This window comes from Ochotona curzoniae, unplaced genomic scaffold, assembly GCF_017591425.1.
Source record: "Ochotona curzoniae isolate NIBS_2020 unplaced genomic scaffold, NIBS_Ocur_1.0 contig_2210, whole genome shotgun sequence".
In the NCBI taxonomy this organism is placed as follows: domain Eukaryota; kingdom Metazoa; phylum Chordata; class Mammalia; order Lagomorpha; family Ochotonidae; genus Ochotona; species Ochotona curzoniae.
The window spans coordinates 3,435,284-3,457,990 of NW_024465369.1; the positions used below are offsets into that span (position 1 = coordinate 3,435,284).

Genomic DNA, 22,707 nt, shown 5'->3' on the forward strand with positions numbered 1-22,707 from the left:
AGCAATAACAATAAATTAACATCAACTCCACTTTCAACAACATCAACAAGGCAATAACAATCTTAGTAAGCCGAATAGTGTCAATAATTTCAATGAATCAATACTATTGACAAATGTCAGCAATTTAACACCGACATCATCCAGAAATTCAACAAATCAACAGGACAGTAAAATCAACAAATAGAATGGTATTAAAAAAAACACATAAAATATTGAGCATCTACTGCTCAGCAAATTTTGCTTTTGTTTTTGTAAATGTGCTTATCTGTGTTTGAATGATTATAAAGTTTAGGCTTCTTTGGCATATTTTTCAGGAGCCAATCAGGAGACCAAATATAATGTCTTCTGGGTTTTGCTTACAGGCTTCCTACATCCTTCAAGCAGAGTTGGTATTTCATTAAAACATTAACAGTCCTTAGCAGCTTTTTCAACTGGAAGAGGATCAACAATCACTTCAGAAAACGTGAAGCTAGTTTCTCTTTCCTTTGCAGTGAAGTCATTACTCCAATGAAGTGCATTCCTCGGATCATCTGTGCATGAATTGATCTTAGACCGTCTGGTCATGTTTTTCTTAGCTACTAAACTATTACTTGGTCCCAAAAATTATTTGCAGTAAGAGACAGCTTTATGTCTAGCTAATATCATGGCAACAACAAATGGTCCAGAACTCATGTATGCTGTTAAATTGGGGAAATCTTTCTCCCATACTGTTCCACATAAAAATTACAATATTGTTCAGGTCTCATGTGTAGTTTTCTTCTTTGAGCAATGGTGAACCTGGATCTGAGTATAATATCTTCTATCACCTCCTGTTTATCACAACAGCTGGCTTGATGATAGCCTAGGGTTTTACTCACATATGTGAGGTTGGGACATAGATAACCTCTATTCTGGTACCTCAGGATGCAAATTCATTTCTTGACAGGTATCAACTCAGTACCCTGAGTGAATTCTTTCATAATTCTCACAACCTGCTCATGTGAAAGTACTCTTAATATTAGCACTCTGAAGATGAGAAAAATACAACTTAGATGTATGTAAAAACTCTGTAAGGATCATGTTAATCTGTAAAGTGAAAATACAAAATCCAGGCAGTCTTGGTGTCAGATTTGCTGCTGGCATCCACAATGCTGTTCTGCCACTGTGCATAATAAATAAGTGCTGATTGACCAATTAGTACTTCTTGCATAGTATTGTTTTAAGTAACACACAAGGGAGGGAACCACTCTTTCTATCCCACCTGTTCTCCTTTCGAATGAATGAAATCTGGTTAGAAATATCAAAACCAGGGCCTGGCGGCGTGGCCTAGGGGCTAAAGTCCTCGCCTTGATTGCGCCTGGATCCCATATGGACACCGGTTCTAATCCCGGCGGCTCCACTTCCCATGCAGCTCCCTGCCTGTGGCCTGGGAAAGCAGTCGAGGACGGCCAAGGCTTTGGGACCCTGTACCCATGTAGCATACCTGGAAGAAGTTCCTGGATCCTAGCTTCGGATTGGCATAGCATCAGCCGTTGTGCTTACTTGGGGAGTGAATCATCGGACAGAAGATCTTCCTCTCTATCTTTCCTCCTCTCTGTATATCTGACTTTTCAATAAATAAATAAATCTTAAAAAAAAAAAAAGAAAGAAATATCACTACCAGGAATCTCTTCATGAACTTAACTCATGGTTTTTATAAGCCAACAGCCTTTTTTTTGTTGGAACATTTCAGGAAAACGTGGGTAAAACAGATCTGTCAGGAATATAACAAGTCTCTTTAAATCAAGCTTGACTTTGCCCCTAACTTGGATTAAAAACTTGGAAAATCTGATCTCAACTTCAGCTTCTTTGCAGGCAGTGACCTAAGATCTGCCTGGGATGATCACCGATTGCAGTGTACCACACCACAACCTGGAGTGCAGGAGCAGTCCTACTAACTTTTAGCTTGTTTTCCTTTTGTGGCAAATTTCATACCAAAATATGCCTTACAGTAAACTCTCAGCTGCATCCCATGCAAAAAACTGAGTCCTTAAGCAGATTCTAAACTCCAATGGCAAACTTCACACCTTTCCAAAAGTCTGGAATACTTTTTTTTTTTTTTTTAACTAGTCAGTGTCAGTTTGAGTGCTCAATGGAATATTGCACAAGTCATCAGAAACAGTCACTGTGATGTTGGAATAGCATCTAAAACTGCTGCTGATATAAAGTCAAGCAAATACTGAGCACTAAACTTAGGTGCATTGTGAAGTGCCTCAAACAGAAGACTGGAAAGAAACTATTTCTTCTAAAGTTTACAATAGTTGCCAAATACTGAACTGTGTCATTCATTAAAAATCTATAAAGCCCTAACCTCCAGTGTGGTGGTATTTGGAAATGAGGCCTTCTGGAAGTAATCAGCTTTAGATGAGTTCATGAGGTTGCCCCTCTCTTGATGGGCTTCTAAGAACAGATACTAGAGCATTTGTTTGTGCCTCTTTTTCCCTTTCTCACCTTCCCCATCATGTCAGGAGACAACAGATAGGTGTCTCCCTACACACCAGCAAAAAGGCCTCACCACAACCTGACCAAGCTGGTCCTTAATCTCTGGCTTCCCAAACTCAGGTCTGTGAGAAATAAATGTCTGTTGTCACCAGGATAAGGTATTCTAGCAACCTGAGTTAAGGCAATTGTGTTATATTAAACTAATATGAAGAATTCCCAAATTTCAAAAGAAAGACATTGGCATGTATTTTAAAATTTCTGACACCAAATAAACTTACTTTTCAATTTCATTTTTCCATAAAATTTTTGAAACATTCTCATAAATAAAAGCAAGAATGAAGAAGAGACATGATGGGAACTTTATCACCAATGCTGCTGTAAAAATATTTCAGGATCAATCAGTCAGGGCACATGAAGAACACCTACACAAAAATATTTTGATGAATTTCACCACAAAGGTATAAAAAAAGAGAAGTTCAGGCCCAGTGCTGTGGCCTAGTGGCTAAAATCCTCGTCTTGAACGCACCGGGATCCCATATGCGCGCCAGTTCTAACCCAGGCAGCTCCATTTCCCATCCAGCTCCATGCTTGTGGCCTGGGAAAGCAGTCGACGACGGCCCAAAGCCTTGGGCCCCTGCACCTGCATGGGAGACCTGGAGGAAGTTCCTGGCTCCTGGCTCCTGGCTCCGGATTGGCACCACACCAGCCATTGCAATCACTTGGGGAGTGAATCATCGGATGGAAGATCTTCCTCTCTGTCTCTCCTCTCTGTATATCTGACTTTCTGAAAAAAATAAATCTTAAAAAATAGAGAGAAGTTCAAATAATCCACCAAAAACAACTCTAAGGCCTCGCACTGTGGCCTAGCAGCCAAAGTCCTAGCCTTGTATGTTCCGAGATTCCATATGGGCGCCGGTTCTAATCCTGGTGGCCCTGTTTCCCATCCAGCTCCCTGCTTCTGGCCTAGGAAAGCAATAAAAGACAGGCTAAAGCCTTGGGGCCTTGCACCCATACAGGTCACCTGGGAGAAGCTACTGGCTACTGGCTTTTGATCAGCTCAGCTCCACCTGCTGGGGCCACTTGGGAAGTGAATCAGCTGATAGATTTTCCTTTCTGTCTCTCCTCCTCTCTGTAATCTGACTTTTCATAAAAATAAACAAATTTTAATAAAAAAACAACTCAGTTTTCAGTTTCCTGAAACAATCAATTCTTTCCTTGCTGAGAATCAATTAGGACTGTTGAGTTGTTTTGTCACTTGCCACTAAGAGTCCCAACTGACATGTGACTCCTGCTTCAGGGCCGAGAAGTCTTAGGTTTGGATGCTTGGCTTCCAACTGGTGACTTGCTAATGCTGTCTCTATCATCACATGGTTTATGCTCTCTGAACCCCGCCCTTCACAGCTGTTCTGAGGATGTAAGAACTGTTTCTCAAGGCAAGCATGACGTCAGGACAAAATAATGTGACCAACAACTTGTGGTTCTTCCCCTCCCTCTGACTGCTTTAAAAACAAGTAAAGACTTGTGGATGGGAAGGGAAAACAGATAACTGACTTTCTTCCAGCCATATACCCCCTCTCCTTGCATGAGTGAATAGCAGAGATGAAAATACCTGGAATGAGGCGTGTCCTGGGTCCGAGATGCCCGGTGCGTGCTGGCCAGTGCCATAGCCTGCGTAGCTCATCACCCACGGCTCGTGGAAGGTCACCCACAGCTTCACACGGTCTCCAAAGGCAGAGAAGCAGAAGGCGGCATAGTCCACAAAGGCGTCCACCACACTCTCGTTCTGCCACCCACCCTGATCCTGCAGGGCCTGAGGCAGGTCCCAGTGGAACAGCGTGGCCATGGGCTCAATGTGGGAGTCCAGCAGGCTGTCGATCAGCTTGTTGTAGTAGGCGACACCTTGGGGGCTGGGGCTGCTCCCGCGCCCACTGGGGAAGATCCGCGACCAGGAGATGGAGAACTTGTACACCTGAGCCCGGAGGCCACGCAGCAGGGCCACGTCAGAGGCCCACTTGTAGTAGCTGTCACTGGCCACCTCCGCTGTGGCCCTGTCCTTGGCAGCCTGCTTGAGCCCAAATCCATCCCAGACACTGGGCCCTCTTCCACCTTCAGCCCAGCCTCCTTCCACATTAAAGGCTCCTGTGGACACGCCCCAGAGGAAGCCTTGGGGGAAAGCATCCTGCAGGAACTCATCCCTTTCTGCCCTGGGCTGCTTAGCAAACATTTCCCACACTCTCTGGTAGGCTGAGCCTGCGGGTGAGGGGCCAGCAGATCTCTCCTGGTGCTGATGCTGGTCAGTCTGAAGGGGCAGGCTGTCAGTCAGAGAGCAAGACATGCTGTGGACAGAAGGGACATAAAGGGACATCGTGATGAATGACCTTGTGAGAGACAGATGTCCCTATGCTGATGGAGAGTGGCAATGTGATTAAGAAAGACTGCAGAAAAAAGGAGTCAAAAAACACACCTCAAAATGTCATAGGCGGAAAGTGATTAGTAAATGGAATATAATGACACTGCCCTTGCATGAGTAAAACAGTAACAACGCTTACTGTTCTATATATCAGATTACCCTTCAATACTATCTTCAGTTCTGGTGCCATACTTTATTTTCTTATTTTTTTTTATTATAAAATGTAGCTACTAATGATGATTTCAGGAGTCCATGCTTGCAGCAGTGGTTATTTATCAAGTGAAATATCTACAGCACATGCTGTTGCGCTCGGGTTGAATGAGCAGCCACCCCATGTTCAAGCATCCTGCCAATGCACGCCCTGGGAGGCAGAAGCCATGGCTGTGGTTGTTGAAGTAGTTGGGTCTCTGCCACCTACACGGCAGACCAGATGGAATTCTGGGATTCTGGCTTCAGCTTGTCCCAGCCCTGGTTGTTGTGGGCATTTAGGGTGTTAATCAGTGGATGGGAAGTTTCTGCCTGTTGCTATTTCTGACTCCGTTTCTGACTCTGCCTTTCTACTTCTCATATAAATAAGATAAATGAATAAAAAAATTTGAAACATAATGATGACTTCATTTTATTGAACTCTGATAAGAATGTGTGTATTATTTAATTTCCACAGTAAATTTCTAATAGACACTTCAACTACTTCTCCTTATTCTATTTCACCAAAACAAATTTAAAGAACCAAGTAACATTAGGGCTTTAAGCAATCACCAGCTATTTATCAGCTCGTGCAGGAATATTCCAATATTGAACCTCAGGTCAATTCTACTGATGAATATGTGACCTAATACTAGTTCTTGGCTGCTAACTCTCTTGTATATGCCACTGGATTCGGGACATAATGACAGCTCAAGCATCTACCTGATTCCATGAAGCAGAGGGCTGTTAAGATGAGAAATCAGCAAAATTAGAGCTGCATACTTGATAATTGTGGCTAATCCCCATTGGTCATAAGTTTGAAACTGGTGGAGCCAAGTCTGTACTTTTAATCACTATGCTATCCTCTATGTGTCTAGAATAATGATATTTATGTTTATGTACATATGAATAAATATATCTTAAATAAAGCACATAGAAAAGTACTACCATTATATATAACATAGTCTGATAATTTCTATTTTACTCTAGTCTGCTTTCCCTGTCTTTTATTTCTTGTTTCTTTCTTTCCTTTTTTTTTTTTTTTGAGGGGTGGTGGTGCAAGACAGAAATGTTGGTTCCCAACCTCTAAATTAATCGCACAATCATTAAGTCATGTTCTTGCTGTGTGTAGCTCTGGTTACTGTGAGCATTTGAGGAATGAGCCAGCAGTTAGAAAATCTTCCTGTGTTTGTCTCTCATTTTTCCCCTTCAAATAAAATAAAAATTAATTAAATTTTAAAAGTCATATTGTGGCCCTGGAGTGATGGCACAACTGGCTAATACTCCACCTATAAGCTCTAGCATTCCATATGGGCACCAATTTGAATTCTGGCTGCTCCATTTCTGATCCAGTTCCCTGACTGTGGCCTGGGAAGTCAGGACAGGAAAGCTCAAGGCCTTGGGATCCTGAACTCAATGGGAGACCTGGAGGACCTGGAGGAGTTTCCTGTCTCCTGTCTTTGGCACCAGCTCAGCACTGCTGTTGAGGCCATCTTGGCAGTGAACCAGCAGGTGGAAGACAAATCTTTCTGTTTCTATCTCTCCTTTTCTGTGAAATCTGCTTTTCCAATAAAAATAAACAAATCTTTTTTTTAAAGTTACAGGTGAAGCCTGAGTTGTGGAATATTACATTAAGCCATTGCTGTGATATCTGCATCCCATATGGTCACAATTTCAAACCCCATATGTTCCACTTAGGATCTCACTCCCTGATAATGTACCTAGGAAAGCATCAAGTGTTTGGACGCCTGATACTCATGTGACAGACTCAGATGAAGTTTGTGGTTCCTGTCTTTCTTGTTCCTCCCACAGTCATTACAGTCATCTGGGGAGTGAGCCAGCAGAGAGAAGATCCCTCTTCCTGTCTTTTTCTCTCTTCCTCTTTCTGCTTCCCTTCTCTCCCTGTAACATCACCTTTCAAATAAAATCAATGTGAATGAGGGCAGCCAGTAGAGGGCAGCCTTGAGCAGAGGTTAGCAGAAGTGCCTACGTTGGTCAGTAGGTAGCATCTGGAAAAGAGGCTGGGCACAAGAGCACCTCATTAGTGGACTTCAGTGTGATTAGTAAGTAACACACTCAGCTAGTTTCCCAGAGCATCTTTTTATTGTTGTTGCTGTTTCCATCTCTAGTTATTTGAGACAGGAGGTGGGGGAGGGAGAGACACACAAGGAGAGAGGTATGTCTTCAATCTGCTGCTTCATTCTCTAAATGCTTGCAACAGCCAGGCGGGGCCAGGCTGAAACCAGGAGCCCGTGCGGGTGTCAGGGACTTAAGCATTTGAGCACTTGTCTATTCCTGCTCAGTATTTGTAATAACAGTAAACTGAAATTGGAAGTGGAGATCAGACCTAAATCTTGTGACTCCGATGTGGGTGTGAGTGTCCCAGAAGAATTTTAACAATGATGCCAATTGCCTGCCTCACTTTAAGAGGATCTGAAACTAAAAGATAGAGATTCAAATTCCAGCTCCTTTAGTTGTGTACAGCTTGGTGACTGGAAAGGTAAGAAAGCCATTCTGTTTGAGGTCCAGAGTAGACATAGTAAGAGACAGATTTTCCTCACTTCCCATCTGAGCTTTCATTTGTCTTCTGCTGAGTGGTTATAATAAATTAATTAGCTTAAGAGGTGATTACAGCAGTCCCATGAGATCACATGTTTGGAAGAAGAGCAGTGTATCATACAAATATCAGTTACCGACAGTTAATATTACCTTTTCTTGGAATTTGATGAACAGTTCAGAATTGCATTGATGTCAAACCCAATGGTGAGCACTTGCTCTTTATTTATGGCTGTAAGAGAAGATGTTTGATTAATCTGAAGCTCAAGCAAGAATGTGCACATTTGAAGTCATACAACATAACCAAATACCAAGCATTGGCTCAAGTATCCCTGGAAAATCACATAGGTTCAGGGTTTGGGAAGTCAGATGTTCTCCTTTCTAGGACTTGAAACAGTGAGTCTCACACTTTAGCGTAAATCATCATCATTAACAGAGTTTGTGCAGACAAAGGCTGTGAAGCCCTTCTTAAAACCATGTGTGCAATTGGTACCAGGAAGATGCATTTTCAGAAAGTTCCCATGTGATGCTGATGCTGCACATGCTGGTAACTGAAACTAGGAGGACAATCAATTTAGGAAAAACTCAAACACGACAGAGGGGCAGACATATCAAAAACTTGGGGTAAATTCAGCAGGAATAGTCTCCTGCTCCACAGCCTGCCAATCAGATTCACTCTCATGAAGAATCTAAACAAAGAGACACTGAGAGGAAGGCTTCTGAGCTGTCAGTTGCAGATCTGCAGTTTCTTAGCATCCTGGTCATCAGCTTGTCAGAGTTAAGGTAATGAGGAAATCAACCAAGGGTAAGCAGTGGGCTGGCTACAGAGAGAAAAGCATCAAGCAGCCCCACCAGGAGGGGCAGAAATGAGGGGATCTTCCAGGGAAAGTAAATCGAGACGGTTATGCAGGCAAAGCAACTGCTGTGCTTAAAACTCACAATTGCTTCTCAGTATTTCCATATGAAACATCCTGGGCATTCTTTTTTTATTGTTATTAACATTGTATTATGTGATACAGTTTTATAGGCACTGGGCAGAAACCTCTTTTCTTTCTTGGCTCTGGAGAGCTGGCTTCAAGGCATCAACAGGAGGGCAGGAGACATCAAACCCACAGATGAGCTCTCACACCAGCCTCCACCCTTAGGACCCTCAGACTGTCAAGACTGCTACCTACCAAGCCAGTGCACCAAATGTCACTCAGCATCTCTCCCCCAGTGGTCCTCTCACCTTCAAGAAGGCTGAAGAGCAGCTTGCCTGGGTCCTTCTTGGTGGAGGGGCAGTCCTGGAGCTTCAGAGTGAAGATGAAAACCCTCATTTTTGGCTCAATGGTCTGAAAAGATAAGGACCAGAACCCTAGTTCATTTCATGAATAGCCAAAACATTAAATGTCTAATATGCTGTCTGGGAATGTTATTATTAACCATCGACATAAAAAGCTCTCAAATTACCTGCAATTTGCTCAGCTTCTCTGGTAGGCTCACCTCACTTTGGCATTCATATGACAACTCAAGAGACAAGAAATCAACTGAGCCCTAGAAATAAACAAGTCATTAGAGCATAAAAATTTTCAAGACAAACATCTTCTTGATAGAATTCTTTTCCACTTTCTTTCTTATTAACATGTGTTGTCCAAAATGGTATTGTGTGTGTGTGGCATTGCCTGTGTGTTGCTGGGAATATACCACCTATGTGATCAGCACAGAAACACACAGAAAGCACTCAATGACACGTGTATGATGAAAGTGATGAGTGACATCATTTAATCTCTCCTTCTCACATGCACTGTCCCTATGATGACACCTGCTAAGAGGATGGATGACCTGACTTGTATGTGAACCAAATAAAGCGGTTTCCCTCTACCATTAAAAAAAGTGATGGGTGAGTGAGTGAATATGTATAAAATATGTAGGTTCTCACCAATGCAGAAGAGTGCCAGGAGAGTATTGGAGGTAAGAACAGCCCCTGGGGAACATACCCTGTCGGTCCTCAACCAGGAAAGAAGCATACAGCCTCTGAGCACCCATGGCCTCCACAGTGATCTCCCCTGACATCCTGGCTTCTGTTTCAATGTTAGGACAAAATTTAATGTCTGATCAGTCAACCCTGACCCAGCCCATTCTATTAGTCCAGACACCGCCATCATTATCCCAGTCCTCCACATGCACATCCACACTAAGGACCTCCTCCCTTGCCTTATCACTGGCCTGCACTTGGTCAAAGAACACCAGACTCACAGAATCCAAACATGTGAGGGACAGTGGATAATGGCGTCAGGTGAGAACCAGGTGTACTGTGCTTTAGAACTCATTCCCTGTGGGCTGCCTACTGCTTTCTTAATGAAGTTATCAGTGTTCACTAGAGACTCATGGCCTTGCTTCATGCTGGAAACTATCACTTGAGTATTCACCTACCCAGCTTCTTGGATCTTGCTTCTGTGTGTCAGTTTGGTACAACACACAATTGAATTCCAATTTCTGAAAGTCACTGTGCTGGGTACAATGGATGGAGACTTTCATTTAAAGATGAATGAGATCCACAGAAGAATACAAGTTAATAGGGAGCATGGTAAAAGTACCAGCTAATAAGAGAAAAAAAGCAGAAAGTCAGAAAAGGCCCATACTTGTGATTCTCAAACTGGAATTAGACTCACTTAGGAACCTAGGAAAGCCCAAGTTGCTCCCAGTATTAGCTGTGGTCTGTACCCTTTACTTGTTCCCAAGGTGATGGTTACACACACAGAATCTTGGGAATCTTTGGTCTGACAAATGGCTAAAGGTGAGAAAAGGGGATCTCTGATTGAGAGAGGGATTATTATTGAGAGGCATCCTAAAGGATCTTGTTCACACGGACATAAAAAAATGGGTGGGATTGGGCCCGGTGCAATAGCGTAATAGTTAAAGTCCTCACCTTGCATGCCCTGGGATCCCATATGGGCACTAGTTCTAATCCTGGCAGCTCCACTTCCCATCCAACTCCCTGCTTGTGGCCTGGGAAAGCAGTCGAGGACGGCCCAAAGCCTTGGGACCCTGCAACCTGCATGGGAGACCCAAAGAAGTTCCTGGCTCTTGGCTTCAGGTAGGCTTAGCTTCAGCCACTGTGGCTGCTTGGGGAGTGAACCTTCGGACAGAAGATCTTCCTCTCTGTCTCTCCTCCTCTCTGTGTATTCGCCTTTCCAATAAAAATTTTTAAAAAAATCTTAAAAAAAAAACAATGGGTGGGATTTTTCTGGAAGATTAGTGGAAGGATGGAAGTCAGCAAAACGTTATCAGGTATGGGCCCGGTGCAATGGTGCAGTGGTTAAGGTCCTCGCCTTGCACGCCTGGATCCCATATGTGTGCCGGTTCTAATCCCAGCAGCCCCGCTTCCCATGTAGTTCCCTGCCTGTGGGCTGGGAAAGCAGTTGAGGACAGACCAAAGCTTTGGAACCCTGCACCCTAACCCTAACCCTGGAGGAAGTTCCTGGCTTCGGATTGGCTCAGCTCCAGCCTGGGGATTGAATTATCGGATGGAAGATCTTCCTCTTTGTCTCTCCTCTCTGTATATCTACCTTTCCAATAAAAATAAAATAAATCTTTAAATAAAAAAAACGTTATCAGGTAAAGAGTGCAAGAGAGCAGGAAGCAAACAGCACATACACTGAGTATGGTAGCAAGTGGAGGATACACACACACACACAGAGGGGAAGGCTTTGAGACTGGTACCCATTTGAGTGAGTGGCCATAGAATCACTGCATGACATGGAAGGGGCATAGAGACCAGTTCAAAGGCTACTGCAAGATAAGAATTTTTTCCTAATCAGTGGTCAAGTCTCCTGAAAATGTGTTAAGCAGCTATTATCACCTGGTTCAAAGTAATTTACATGACATCTGGCCAGGTAACTTTTCCGGGAGTTGTTTACCCAGGCCTTATCACAAGTGAACTAGTGAATCTAAAGACTGAACCCTGACACGTGGGGCTCCCAAGAAAGTCCAGATTCATGATGGCATCAATAACATCTTGTCAGTGCCACCGGACTATAGAAATCAGCACTTTTTCTGATGTCTTTTCACATTTTCCTATAGTCAGACTGGAGACCAAGCTATTGCTGTCTTAGAATTTTTTCATTAAAAAAAAAATCAGCATAAGACATATGTAGACGCTGGCCTGATTACTCTAGGGAGCACAACTTACAAACTCTTTTACCACAATACATATTTTGCTGTATACTGATCTCCTCTCTAGGAAACCAATTTGGACTCCTTTAACTAAAAACATCAGAGCAAGCAGAGGCATCTCATATCTTCATGTGGGCATGGTGACGTGGGGCCCAGCAAGAGCTGGAACTGCAACAAATGAGATTTTGTTTGGAAAGTGATTAAGCATCCAGAGAATGTACACCGCTCAGAAGAGGCATTGGTAAGACTGTCAAACCCAAAGACAAAATCCTCCCTCTGTCCTTAACACTTAATCACCGCTTCCTTGGCTGTCACCAATGCTCCCTGCAGACTTTTCTCACCTTGGCCAGTGCAGTTGTGGATGGTTCTAGCAGCAGCTCCGAGATCTCATCAGCCTGGAGGACGATGGACATCTTTCCTCCTGAAACCAAGAAGAGGAAAGGACAGTAGTTAAGCGAGGGCACGAGGCTCTGACTGCAGAGGCCCTGGGGGTGCATTTCTTTTCCAGTTGAAATTTAACAGCTTCCTAGGGTCTTTTTTCATAATTTTTATTTTCTTTTTCTTTAATGGGAAAGTCATATACACAGAGAGGAGGAGAGACAGAGAGGAAGATCTTCTGTCTGTTTATTCACTCCCCATGTGGCTGCAACAGTTGGCGCTGAGCCAATCTGAATCCAGGAGCCAGGAGCTTCTTCCCGGTCTCCGACTTGGGTGCAGAGACTCAAGGCTTTGGGCTGTCCTTGACTGCTTTTCCAGGCCACAAGCAGGGAGCTGGATGGGAAGCAGGGCTGCTGGGATTAAAACTGGTGCCCAGGGCCTAGCAGCTAAATTCCTCGGCTTGGATGCGTCAGGATCCCATATGGGCACAGGTTTTAATCCCAGCAGCTACACTTCCCATCTGGCTCCCTGCTTGTGGCCTGGGAAAGAAGTCGACGACGGCCCAGGGCCTTGGGACCCTGCACCCATGTGGGAGACCTGGAGGAATTTCCTGGCTTCTAGCTCCGGATTGGCACAGCACAGACCATTGTGCTCACTTGGGGAGTGAATCATCAGACGGAGAATCTTCCTCTTTGTATCTCCTCCTCTCTGTGTATCTGACTTTGTAATAAAACTAAATAAATCTTATATTAAAAAAAAACCTGGTGCCCATATGGGATCCTGGGCATGCAAGGCAAAGACTGTAGGGTACCGCACCGGGCCCCCCAGAGTGTTCATGAAGAAATAATTTACATGACTTTACTACAGAGGAGTGATGCTATAAAACAATTTGACTTTCAAAATAATGTTCCTTAGAGGATGTCTTACACCAATCAATACTACAAAATGTAGAGCACTTTAAAAAGTCCCTTAAATGAAGCAGCTGCTTTGCTCTGCCACCAGCAAGGCAAGAGAGGCAAAAAGAGAAATCTTATCTAAACTTCTTTTAAAGGCAGGATGCTTGAGGAAATTGCTGGTCCCTGGTCCCTGTTCTCTTATGGATGCACAAACATCAGTAGAGTCCCTCCTGTGCACCTGGGAGGAGACATTTGAACCAGACACGTGTGGTTCGTACCCATCTGTTTTGGCACTATGTGACATAACAGTCAAACTTCTGTGTGCATCAGAATCAATGCCCTTTTCCAGTTCCTCCCTCAGTGGTTCAGAGTCAGGAGGCAGCGATGGACCCAGGAATGTGCATTTTCACACACTTCTTGGGTAATTCTGGTGCAGACCATAATCACTGCTGGAAGTTGTAAATCCTCATTTATTCTGTGTTGCTGTTTAACAGAAATCTTCAGCCCACACCAGATTGTATGGTTTCTGAGGAACTTAACCATTTCTTCAGTTTCCTCAAGTATCAAACTAGGGCTGAATCTATAGAAATACCTATGATTTGGAACCACTAAAGAAAAATTGAATAAATAAGGTAGATTCAAGACTGGAATGTGAGTGAATTCTATTTCATCCAAAAATTGGCCACCAGCAGACAATATTCAGCTAATGAAGGCACCTGCATTTACAGGAGTGCTTACTGTGATAAATATAATGGAATTTTTAAAATCTCTGATCAGGAGATACTCAGACCTCACTTCAATAAGATGACAGAATGCAGGTGTCCCACAAAGTTTCTAGCCGTTCAGCCATATACTTATGCCTAGAAAAAAACTTTCTGAAAATGTTTTTTATGGGAGCACAATTTCCTACTTTTTAAGTGTGATCTCTGCCCAGTGAGCTCTTTCTGAAGGGTAAGTGTGGAGACTAAACATTAACTTTTCAGTGGAGAAACTGGGTAACCACTACCTTAGCCAATTATTTAATCAAAATTTACAAATTAAAGAGATAATGTAAACTTTTGATATGATGGGATGAAAGTGGTACTTACTTCTGTAATCACAAATGATGCATGTCTGCGACAGGTGCTTGGCCTAGTCATTTATATGCAGGGTAAGGTGCCATTTTCTCATGTCGGAGGGCCGGTGCTCAACACCTGGCTCTGCTTTTGATGTCATGCCAACTTCCTGCTAATGCTTACTCTGGGAGGCAGCAGTGATGGCTCGAAGAGCTGCTCAGATAAGCAGATCTAGATTGCATTCCCAGTTCCTGGCTTCGGACCAACTGAGTCCCAGCCAATGGAGCATTTTGGGAATGAACCATTTTCTTACTCTGTGTCTCTCTCTTCTTACCCTCTCACTCTCTCCTCCATTATTAAATAAGTAAATAGACAAACTATCTTAACTCAGAGATCATAATCAAACATGCAAACCAAATATAAAGTGTAGTTTGTACAGGGTACCGGGATGGCAAAAGGATATTGGTTTAGTAACTGTAGCAAATGTATTAAACTAATGTAAGATGCTAATATAGAGGAAACACTGTGGGTAGAAAGTGTCTTATGGGACTACTATACTGTTTGTTCAATTTTTCTGTAAATTTAAAACTATTTTAAAACATAATGTCCATTAATTTTTTTAAGTTTTGGTTAAAAGGAAAAAATACTTTTAAACTGAGTATAGTTTTTAACTCTTCGGATTATCTTTCACCCCTGAATGATTTTCCCTCAATCACACACAGAAAAATTCATAGCATTAAGAAAATGAGTCTTGGGCCCAGCGTGATAGCGTAGCAGTTGAAGTCCTTGCTTTGAATGCGCCAGGATCCCATATGGGCTCCGGTTCTGGTCCCGGCAGTCCCATTTACCATCCAGCTCCCTGTCTGTGGCCCAGAAAAGCAGTGCAGGATGGCCCTAGGCTTTGGGACCCTGCACCCATGTGGGAATCCCAGAAAAAGCTCCTGGCTCCTGACTCCTGGCTTCAGTTTGGCTCAGCTCCAGCCGTTGTGGCCACTTGAGGAGTGAACCATTGGATGGAAGATCTTTCTCTCTGTCTCTCCTATTCTCTGTATCTGCCTTTCCAATAAAGATAAATAAATCTTTAAAAAAAAAAGAAAGAAAATGAGTCTTCCAAGAATGGGTACAGACAAGTTGCAGATTACATAAGCACTCACAGATTCATAAGACCAAGGGGTCTTAATATATTTGGAAATTGTCCAAAAACATTTGGGTATTTTAAATAAAGAAAACATCACTTTAAGCAATAGTGACAGGTACTATTAAAACATTAACAGAGCAGCTGATGTCAAAGCATGGTGGGTTAAGCTACAGCCTGTAATGTTAGCACCCCAGATGTGCACTGGCTCATTTCTCAGCTGGTAAACCATTAGAAGAAATAGTCTATATCATCTTGCAAAGCTACACAAGAGAAATTCTTACACACTGACAGAGACAAACATGTACAGAAATACCAATAACAGCTATGTTCATAAAAGCAGAACCCGAAGCCAATTCAGATGTCCATAAACAAGAGAATGTACTAATAAAATGTGGCTTAAGCATACAATGGAAAGCAAAAGCAGCCATATTCAATAATGTCAGAAAGTTGTGGGGATGTATGCTCTTCATCTTTACACTTGGACTTAGCAGACACCTCCCACCTCAAGGTTTCTGTATTCTTCCCATGCCTGGAATCCTTCCTCCAAATCTCCTGGCTTGCTTGTTCCATTCACTCCAACCTGTTCAAAGGGTAGCTCAAGACCAGTCTTCCCTGCAATTCCATTTAACACACATCCATCCATCCTTATACTCCATCTTCCCATATGCTGCCTACCCTATTTTCTTTTAATGAAAATAAAATGCACATAACATAAACTTTACCATCCCAACCATTTTTCAGGAGTGTTTATATTCACACTATGTACAATCCATTTCCAACTTATTCATATTGAAAAATGGGAATTCTACACACATTAAACCACTCTGCATTTTCCTCTCCCCCAATAATTTTTTGGGGAAGTTTACTTTTATTTGAATGGTAGCACTACAGAGCGACAGAAAAAGAGAGAGAGAGATCTTCCATCCTCTGGTACAGTCCTCAAATGACCACAAAAACCTAGGTTGGGCCAAGCTGAAGTCAGGAACATATTCCCAGTTTCCCATGTCAGTGGCAAGGGTCCAAGGACTTGGGCCATCTTCTGCTGCTTTCCCAGGCTCATTTGCAGGGACCTGGATCACAGGTTAAGCAGTGGGGACTTGAACCAAGGTCCATATGGGATGCTGGCACCATGGACAGTGGCTTAACATGAGGCATCATAGCAATGTCTCCCAAAGAAGAACTAGCAACCTGCCCCCCTCCTTTTTCTTTCTTTCTTTTTTTTTAAAAAATTTACATTACTCATTTGAAAGGCAGTTATAGAGAAGAGCGAGAGAGGGAGGGAGAGAGGAAGTGACAGAAAAAGATCTTTATCTGCTGGTTTACTTTCCAAAAAGTGGCAACTGCTGGGGCTGGACCAGGTTAAAGCCAGTAGCTAAAGTCAGGGGCCTAAGAGATCATATTATGCTGCTATCCCAGTTGTATTAGCAGAGAGCTGGATTGGAAGTGGAGTGGCTGGGATTGAATCAGTATGGAGTTTTGCAGGTGTTGACTTAACCCATTATGCAACAATGCTAGCCCCTATCACCATGAATTTGACTACTCTCTCTACAAGCACGTAAGTGGAATCATACAGTACTTAAGTGTGTGTGTGTGTGTGTGTGTGTGTGTGAGTGACTCATTTTACCTAGGGAAAACATCCTTGTGGTTTATTCATATTGTACCAGATGATAGAACTTCATGTAAGTAGTAGGTTAAGCCTCCACCAGTGATGCCTGTGTCCTATATGGGTGCTGGTTCAAGTTCCAGCTGCTTCACTTCCAACCTACCTCTCTGCTTATGTGTCTGGGAAAGCAATGCAAGATGACCCAAGTCCTTGGCTCCCTGCACCCATGTGGGAGGTCAGGACGCAGCTCTCAGCTCTTGGTTTCAATTTGATCCAGAATTAGCCACTGGGGCCAAATCAGGAATAAGCAAGAGGATGGAAAATTCTTTGTCTTTCCACTTTGTAACTCTGGCTTTCAAATAAATAAAAATGAGTAAGTCTTTAGAAAGAAACTTGCTGGGGTTGTGATGTGATGTGGTGAGCTAAGCTCCCACTCGAGATGCCTGCAGCCAGTATGACCACTGGTTTGAATCCCGGCTACTCTGTGTTTGATCAAGCTCTTTGCCAATGTGCTTGGGAAAGTAGTGAAGAATGGCCCAAATGCTCAGGCCCTTTAACCAACAAGGGAGATACCAATGAAGCTCCTGGCTTCAGCCTAGCCCTGTTCTGGTTGTTGAAGCCATCTGGGAAATGAGCCAGCGGATGGAAGATCGACCTTTCTCCCTCTCTCTGCAACTCTATTTTTTTCAAATAAAATCCTTAAATCTTTTTATTAAAAGATGATAATGCCTGTAAATTTTTTTTAAATGTTAACCATTGCACAAAAAATTCACTTCGACACTTATTTCTCAAAGAAAATGTTGAGCATCAGACAGCATAGTCACCTGTCTTATTTCCATTGCAAGGTCAAAACAATATTATATTTTTAGTAACATATAAGCTTGAAGAAACATGAATGCGAAGAAATACCAGTCCTGCCTTAAGGAAGATGAGGGAAAATGGGTAATGAAAGCTGAGGGCAAATTAGCCATCAGAAAAAAATGCACTCACCTTGCAGAGCATATTTCTGGTGGTAAATCTCATAGGCTTTTTGGTGGGCCTTGGTGATGAGCTGGAGGCGTGCAGCTCTGGATTCCTCGCGAGGAAGTTCCATCACCACTGCCTCCAAGTCACTGAAGGTAAACCAGATTCCCACGAGGTCCCCAAAGGCATGGAAGGCGAAGGCCGCATACTCAGCAAAGAGGTCAGCGAAGCCCTCCCTTCTCGGCCCCAGGCTGGCAGGGAGGGTCCCGTGGTGCAGGATGACCATGGGCTCAAGCTGCGCTGCCCTGAGGGCCTCCAGGAGCTGCCGGTAGCACCGCACCACCTTCTCATCAGGCTCCCTGGAGCTCCCTGCTGGCAGCAGCTGTGCCCATGACAGAAACACCTTATAATGGCTGACCTCACTGGCACGAAGACTGCTGAAATACTCTGGCAGGGAAGCGGGCAGTGGCTGGCAACACACAACAACATCCTCGTGCCCTGCTGCAGACCCAGAACTCTGCTTTCCCGGTGGACAGTTCAGGCTGGGCAGCAGGTCAGTGGTTAGAGGACCAGCAGCTGAGATGAAACTGCTGTCAGATCCCCAGTCTGCCCCCTGGCAGGATAAACTGAGGAGCACGGTAAAGACCGCACTCCAAAACATCTCCATTTCCAAGGAGCTGGCAGAAGGCATGTGGAAGGACCCCTGATTTTATAGCTGCAGCCAGTGTTGTAAAAATACTAAGTGATTATTAGCTCTTAATATTTAACTGGGTTATCTAGGATAAAGAAATCAGTACTTGGTTCACCAAAGTAATATATAGAACTATTGAGGGGCTGTAAGAGATAACACAGAAAGTTCAAACTTTACACACAAGCAGAGAAACCGGAAAAATGTCTAAAGAATTTTTCATATTTTTACCTTATATATGACATTAAAATTTGTCGGCATAATAGATACTGAATTTCTTGTTAAACTGCTTTTGGTACATAACACATTTTCTAAAATATTCCAACAACACAGAAACATTTTTCAAAAATTTGCAAATTCTTCTTTGCCCACTGCCCTTGCCTCTGTAGGATAAGCACTTGCAACAATGATCTTCTTCCAGTTTCCTTTCTCTGTTGGCTTAATGGTCACTCAGGAGTCAGAATGTCGGAATTTAAACATCACCCAGTAAAAGCTACCTCTCTGTGCCTACTTCCTCACTCACAGAAAAGAGATCATTGGGGCAAGTGTTGTAGTACCATAGGATGAACCATTACTTGGGAAGTCTGTGCACCACATCACTGTCAGTTGTATCTCAGCTCTTGCCTTGTCCATCCAGATTCCTGATCATGGGTCCAGGAAAGCAGTGGATGGTGGTTCAAGTAAGTAAGTACCACTCCCAAAGGTGAGGAACCAGAATGGAGGCATTTGGGAAATGAGCCAGCAGGCAACGAAATGCCTTGTGTTTTTCCCTTTTTCTCTGTCATTCTGCCTTTAAAATAAATAAATAAGTCTTTCTGACAGAGAGAGAGAGAGACAGATAGACAGACAGAGTCGGCTGAAGTTGTGGTTGCCAGGGGCAACACCCAGAGCTGTGGCAGCCTAGAGGGGCAGTGTGGGGCTGCCTGGAGCCAGGGGAGTGAATGCAGCCAGCCCGCTGGTTCTCATGAACCCTGGCTGCAACCAAGGAGCTGCCACTCACAGATAATGATTATCCCATGGATCTCCTCTAGGCTATTTGGCAGCCCAGTATCAGTGAGGAGATCCAGATGGCCTTCAACACACACATGAAGTTCTTGCAGAAGGCAGCACTGACTTGGGAGAAAACACTGGGGCAGAGGTGCATGTGGAACAGTTGATCCAGGAGCCCTGTTGTTGCTGCTGGGAGCAGGATAAAGCATTGTTTTCAGATGGGGAAAAGTAATACCCAGATTGACCCATAAACTTGCAGGGATAAAGCATGGCTAGCAGGCAGAGAAGGAATGTGCCCATGGAGGAAGTCTCATTCTCCCAAAGAGGAAAGAACAGTCACCTAGACACATCCTGTCCAGCGACTAGGCAGTTGACAACATGGTATGGAAGCCAAAATCCTGTGATGGTATTCTCTGGAAAGGCTTCAAATGGGACCCAGCCAAGCTGAATGAAGCTATCACTTTTGAATTGGGATCTCAAGCTAACAAGATCCTGAGGATGAGGGATACCAGAGGGCAAACCTATCTACATCAAGCACCTGTATCTCTTTAAGTATACAGCTGACCCTCAGATAAGCACCGGCTAGCTAAGCAGCATCACATACAGACAACAGGAGGGAAGATGGCCTACCTTCTCTTTGAAGTGGACAGCTGAGACCCTGCTTGTCAGTGATGATTACAGAAAAATGCCTGGACCTAAAGTTGGAGGAGCTAAAATCATTAGTTCTATCCTGGATGGTTGAGAAGATGTGAATGGTACATGGAACCATACAGACAGAAATGAGCATCATGATATCAAAGGTCCCATGCAGAATCAAGGCCTAGTGTCCTGACTACTCTAGGCAGCCCAGCTCCAAGGCCCTCTTCCGTATATGACAGCATCTCAGCAGCATCAAGTGCGGGATAGTTCATAGCAATTCACGGCAGAGCACCCCTAGACTGGCATGTGCTCTACATTATAAAGCTATTAGTATAAGTCAACAAAATACAACACACACACATACACACAAGAAAATGAGTAATTAATGACAGGAAATTAAGTGGGTCATTTTCCTAGCACGTTTAAAACATGTAATTCAGGAATAATCATTATAACTGACATACAGATGCAAAATTGTAACATTTAATTTCTACAGCACAAATTAACTCATATAGGATCACTTTACATGTATGTTCCTCAACTTTCTTCTTCCTACTTAATAGCCCTTGGAGCTTTGCATATATCATGACATATAATTACACAGCCTTACGCAAGGATTGCCCACATTAAACACCAGTTTCTTGTAAGTTTTAAGTTTTAATGTGTGGCAAACAATGCTGCAAATAAATGTTCTTCTGTATATCTTTCTTTGTCCACTTATCCACTGTTTAAAACATTCTTAAAAATTGCAAACTTAACATGGCATACCCATTTACGTTTTTATCAAAAATATAAATAATTTTTTGGGCCCAGAACCGTGACCTAGTGGCTAAAGTCCTCGCCTTGAACATGCTGGGATCCCATATGGGCACAGGTTCTAATCCCAGTGGTTCCGCTTCCCATCCAGCTCCCTGCTTGTGGCCTGGGGAAAGCAGTCAAAGATGGTCCAAAGCCTTGGGACCCTGCGCCCGCGTGGGAGACCTGGAGGAACTTCCAGGCTCCTGGCTCTGGATCGGCACGGCACCAACTGTTGCGGTCACTTGGGGAGTGAATCAGTGGATGGAAGATATTTCTCTCTGTCTCTCCTCCTCTTTCTATATATATCTGCCTTTCCAATAAAAATAAATAAATCTTCAAAAAATACAATAGAACTTGAAAAAATTCAATTAAAATAATTTAAAAAAAAATTTTTAAAGTTTAAAAAAATTTTAATGTAAATAATTTTTGCAAGGCAAAAAATTCTCCAAAGTAGGCTCAGATCTTACCTACAGTGAGAAGTATGTTTCAATCTCTCAGCCTGGTTAAGAAGTTATAAATTTCCTGTTGTGGGGGTTGGGGGCTGGCACAATGATTCAATTGGCTGATGCTTCCCCTTCAGGGGTTGGGATCTCATGTGGGCACCAGTTCATGTCTCAGCTGCTCCACCACCATTCAGCTCCCTGCTTGCAGCCTGAGAGGACAGAGGAGGATGGTTCAAGACCTTGGGATCTTGTGTTTCAAAATAGAGATTTACTTATTTTTGTTGGAAAGGCATATCCACAGAGAGAAGAAGAAACAAAATGATTCTCCATCTGCTGGTCTACACCCCAAGTGGCCACAACAGCCAGAGCTGAGCCGATCCAAAGTCAGGAGCCAGGAGTTTCTTCTGGGTTTCCCATATGGGTGCAGGGTCCCAAGGCTTTGGTCCATCCTCTACTGCTTTCCTAGGCCAGTAGCAGGGAGTTGGATGGGGAGTGGAGCAGCTGGGACATAAATTGTTGCTCGTATGGGATCCTGGTGCTTGCAAGGCAAGGATTTAGCCACTAGGCCATTGTGCCAGACCCAAAATAAGTAAATCTTTAAATTTTTTCTGCCTTTTTTTTTTAAAAAACTTCCCCTACACTGATAACCTAGAAGTAAAGCTGTTTTCATTAAATTTTGTTAAGTGGCCATTTGTTTTCCTTCTAAGGTCTGTGTTTATATAATTTCTTAATTTTTATTTTTGCTTACTACTAATACAAAAACATTCAACAGAGTTTGAATATCACATATTAAAACCTGATACAGAAAAATTTCTCCATCTTTTGGAGTTGGTTGATGTCTTTCAAGATACGAGACCTGGTACCATAACTTTTTAAAGCTCCATGTCAAACCTATTTAAGTATTTCTATGTTTTTGTTTTTAATCTTAGCACTTTACCACTGTGACTTCTGTGTATGTTGTGTGGCAGGTCAATTTTTAACATGCTGTTGAATTCACCACTCTTCCCCCAACATTTGGAATGCAACCTTATCAGTAATGGAAAACATAGATGTAGATGTTTCTGGACTTTGACTAATTTATCTAGTCTTGTACTAGTACAATACAACCTTAATTGCTATAGTGCTGTAAGTACTTTTGGTTTTCTGATAGGACAAGGCCTTTCCTATCTTGTTTTTCCCCTGAATTGTCTTGGTTATATTTGTGTATTTTCTTTTCCATGTGACCTGGATGTATTTCCATCTCAGAACATCTAATTCTACTTCGGTCTTGTGTCTATCCCACAGTATAGCTATGTCAACATTTATGTAATACTTTCACTATGGATAGACATCTGTTGGGATTTGACTAG

The 22,707-nt window shown here is 43.1% G+C and overlaps 1 protein-coding gene and 2 pseudogenes across 1 annotated transcript in view; 1 reads left to right on the forward strand and 2 right to left on the reverse strand.

Annotated features, from left to right (window-relative positions):
- LOC121150566 (lactase-phlorizin hydrolase-like) overlaps window positions 1-18,467 on the reverse strand; it is a 40,527-nt gene extending 22,060 nt beyond the window's left edge. Inside the window, exons 1-6 of the mRNA XM_040971508.1 lie at window positions 17,828-18,467; window positions 12,109-12,188; window positions 9,062-9,145; window positions 8,841-8,943; window positions 7,766-7,844; window positions 4,070-4,796 (exon numbers count right to left, since the gene is read on the reverse strand). Of these exons, the coding sequence (XP_040827442.1) occupies window positions 4,070-4,796; window positions 7,766-7,844; window positions 8,841-8,943; window positions 9,062-9,145; window positions 12,109-12,188; window positions 17,828-18,467 (1,713 nt within the window). The remainder of the gene's footprint in view (window positions 1-4,069; window positions 4,797-7,765; window positions 7,845-8,840; window positions 8,944-9,061; window positions 9,146-12,108; window positions 12,189-17,827) is intronic.
- LOC121150787 lies at window positions 228-2,478 on the reverse strand (annotated as a pseudogene).
- A 1,037-nt stretch (window positions 18,468-19,504) lies between the features above and the next one.
- LOC121150843 lies at window positions 19,505-20,230 on the forward strand (annotated as a pseudogene).
- The last annotated feature ends 2,477 nt before the right edge of the window (window positions 20,231-22,707 follow it).